We start from the raw sequence: 2,819 nt of genomic DNA, 5'->3' as shown, positions 1-2,819 counted from the left end.
ATGACAACTGCTGTTCGTACACTCGCATATGGTTGTGCAGCCGATCACTATGATGAGTATATTAAAATCGGTGAGAGCACTGCTATTAAATGCTTGAAGGTATTTTGTAATTATATTGTTACTGTGTATGCAGAGGAGTATATGCGCCCACTCAACGAAGCCGATATAACACGGTTGCTTGAAGAAGGGGAGCAGAGAGGATTTCCGGATATGCTTGGTTCTATCGACTGTATGCACTGGGAGTGGAAGAATTGCCCAGTGGAGTGGCACGGCACACATAGGGGACGCTCTGGCAAGAAAACTCTCATATTGGATCTGACATGCATTCTTTGGAATGCCGGGTTCACACAATGATATAAATGTGTTAAATCATTCCCCAGTATTCAACGGTATCGTCAATGGCCAATTACCTCTAGTTAATTATGTAGTGAATGGACATCACTACAGAATGGGGTATTACATGTCTGATGGTATATACCCTAAGTGGATAATTTTGATGCAGACCATCTCGCACCCATCCACTGGAAAAGAAAAATTGTTTGCTCAGCAACAAGAGGCATGCATGAAAGATGTGGAACGGACTTTTGGGGTATTGCAAATCAAGTGGGTAATAACGCGACGACCAGTGCGTTACTGGGAGAAAGATGACTTGCGCCTCATAATGAAAATGTACATCATCTTTCACAATATGATCATTGAACATGAGCGTCACGCAAATGTTGGAAGATGGACTCCGCCACCGGAGGATGCAATCCCAATTCCCACTTTAAGTCGATGCCCATCTGTTTTAGCGGCACACGTATTATATTGCCAACTTCGTATTCGCAACAGAAAGACAAATACGCGATTGATGAAAAATTTGTGGAACCGCTATGGTGATGAAGATATTTAATTTATGTTGCATTTTGTTTGCTTTTAAGATGTTAATTATGACATTTCGTGTACTAGAATTTTTATTATGTAATGGTTTTTTAAGATAAAAAATAATGAATTGGAATAAGAAAATAAGAATTACAAAATCTTATGGGAATAAGTAAATGAATTTGTAATTTTAATTGTTTTTTTTTTAAGTTTAAAAAAAAATTATACTTTAAAAAAAAAAATTGTAGTTGTTAAGGCGCTGTTTGTGTAAGCCAAACAGTGCCTTAATGGCTAAATGCATTGTTTGTGGTACACATTTAAAATTTAAAGCAAAAAAATAAAAAATAAAAACAAATTTTAAGAGGAAAAAACAAACAAATAAAAATAAATAAAATAATAATAATTTTTTTTTGGCCCAAATAAATTTATTTTTGGACAAACAATGCCTAAATAATATATTTTTTATTTAATGAATTTTATTTTATTTTATTTTATTTTAAAAAAAGCTCAAAATAACCTATTTTTTAGGTTTTTTCAAAAAAAAAAAAAAAAAATTCTGCTAAGGCACTGTTCAGGAACGTTTGAGAAAAAAACAAAAAAGGCAACCGCAAAAAGGTGCCGTTTTGCAACAAAAATATATATATATATATATATATATATATATATATATATATAACGATCGCGGGCCGGCTAGCGGTATTTTGCGAGCAGGCCCGAGAGGCAAAGTGGGCCTTGTAGATTTAAGCTAGCCCGTTGCGCGACCAAAGGGCCATTTGCTCACGGAAATGGGCCTTTAGATAGCCCGCGGTTGCTCTTAGTTAATATGGACCTAGTGTTTTTAAAATTAAAATTGGAGAACATTAGTTCAAATTTTATTTTATTTTATAATTTATTCCCAATTTCATCGTTTCAAATGTAAAGTCGTTACATTACAACATTCCTATTTTACCTCCTGATGTACAATTCCAACTCTTTTATGGACTAGATAAGTTTTTAAAAAAATTATTTATAGATAGGTTATATAAGAAAGAAATTTGAATAAAGTCCAAATTGTTTCACAATTGATTAAAGTGGACATATTTGATCATTTTTCATATATATTTCAATTCCTAAGAGTTGCAAGAAAGAATTAAATATTTCGGAATTATTAAAATTCAATTCAAAAAAATTCACACCGAACTTTCAAAATTTGAGTTGCGAGAAAGTATTAAATATTTCAGAAGTATGATCCCTCATAGTTATCCTAGCCCTTCCATGTGGTGAGACCCATCATCGTATCCATGATCCAAGGACAACTATTACTTGAATACCATACCCCAAAATATTTAATATATTATCGTGAGTTGCCCTTACAATTAGTCTATTTCCTTATATAATAGGTTGATAATAAATTTCAATAAAAATTTCATTCAAGGTGTCATATACACCTAGACAAAAGCGTTGAACAACAATTATAAGAAACAAATGGAAAAGGAAAACTCTTATGAATCTACTTCGCGAGGTTTGTTTTTCAGTCATGGTTTATCACACTTGGGAAGAGCCTAATGAAAGGATCTTCAAAAAGAACTCTTAACTCTACTTAGAAGATCATCCTTCAGAAAATTTGCACCACTGTGTCTTCAATTTTGAAAATTGGGTTTCCTACAAGATTGCACTGTGTCTAGGAGAATTCTAGCCGACTTGAACTTGTCTCCCTCTTGCTGCCATCCCCCTCTGAGACCCCTGACTGACTTTTGCCGGCGACTCTGCTCCAACTGTGGCTTCACCGGATCAGTGCACTAACACCCTCCATTAACGGTCTTTCAAAACCGTTAATGTAAGTTATTAGTTTAGTCTGGGCTTCTCTCTTGTTGGCCTATTCTTGGGCTTGTTTTCTCAGTCCAATGGACTGCTTGGCCTAATGGCCCAACTTGTAAAAATTATCCTTTTTCATATATATTTATTCATGTTATATATAT

The 2,819-nt window shown here is 34.2% G+C and overlaps 1 protein-coding gene across 1 annotated transcript; it reads left to right on the top strand.

Moving 5' to 3' along the window:
• On the top strand, window positions 1-892 carry LOC132301205 (uncharacterized). Its single transcript, XM_059798480.1, has 2 exons — window positions 1-292; window positions 381-892. The coding sequence occupies exons 1-2, from the start codon at window positions 1-3 to the stop codon at window positions 890-892; spliced, it is 804 nt and encodes a 267-aa protein (XP_059654463.1).
• Window positions 893-2,819: the final 1,927 nt, after the last annotated feature.

Source organism: Cornus florida, unplaced genomic scaffold (genome assembly GCF_030987335.1).
Source record: "Cornus florida cultivar Cherokee Brave unplaced genomic scaffold, ASM3098733v1 CherokeeBrave_3.0.0_Hap2_Chr03, whole genome shotgun sequence".
Taxonomy (NCBI): domain Eukaryota; kingdom Viridiplantae; phylum Streptophyta; class Magnoliopsida; order Cornales; family Cornaceae; genus Cornus; species Cornus florida.
The sequence above is the reverse complement of the archived record's forward strand: the minus strand, read 5'-3'. Positions and strand labels throughout refer to the sequence as shown.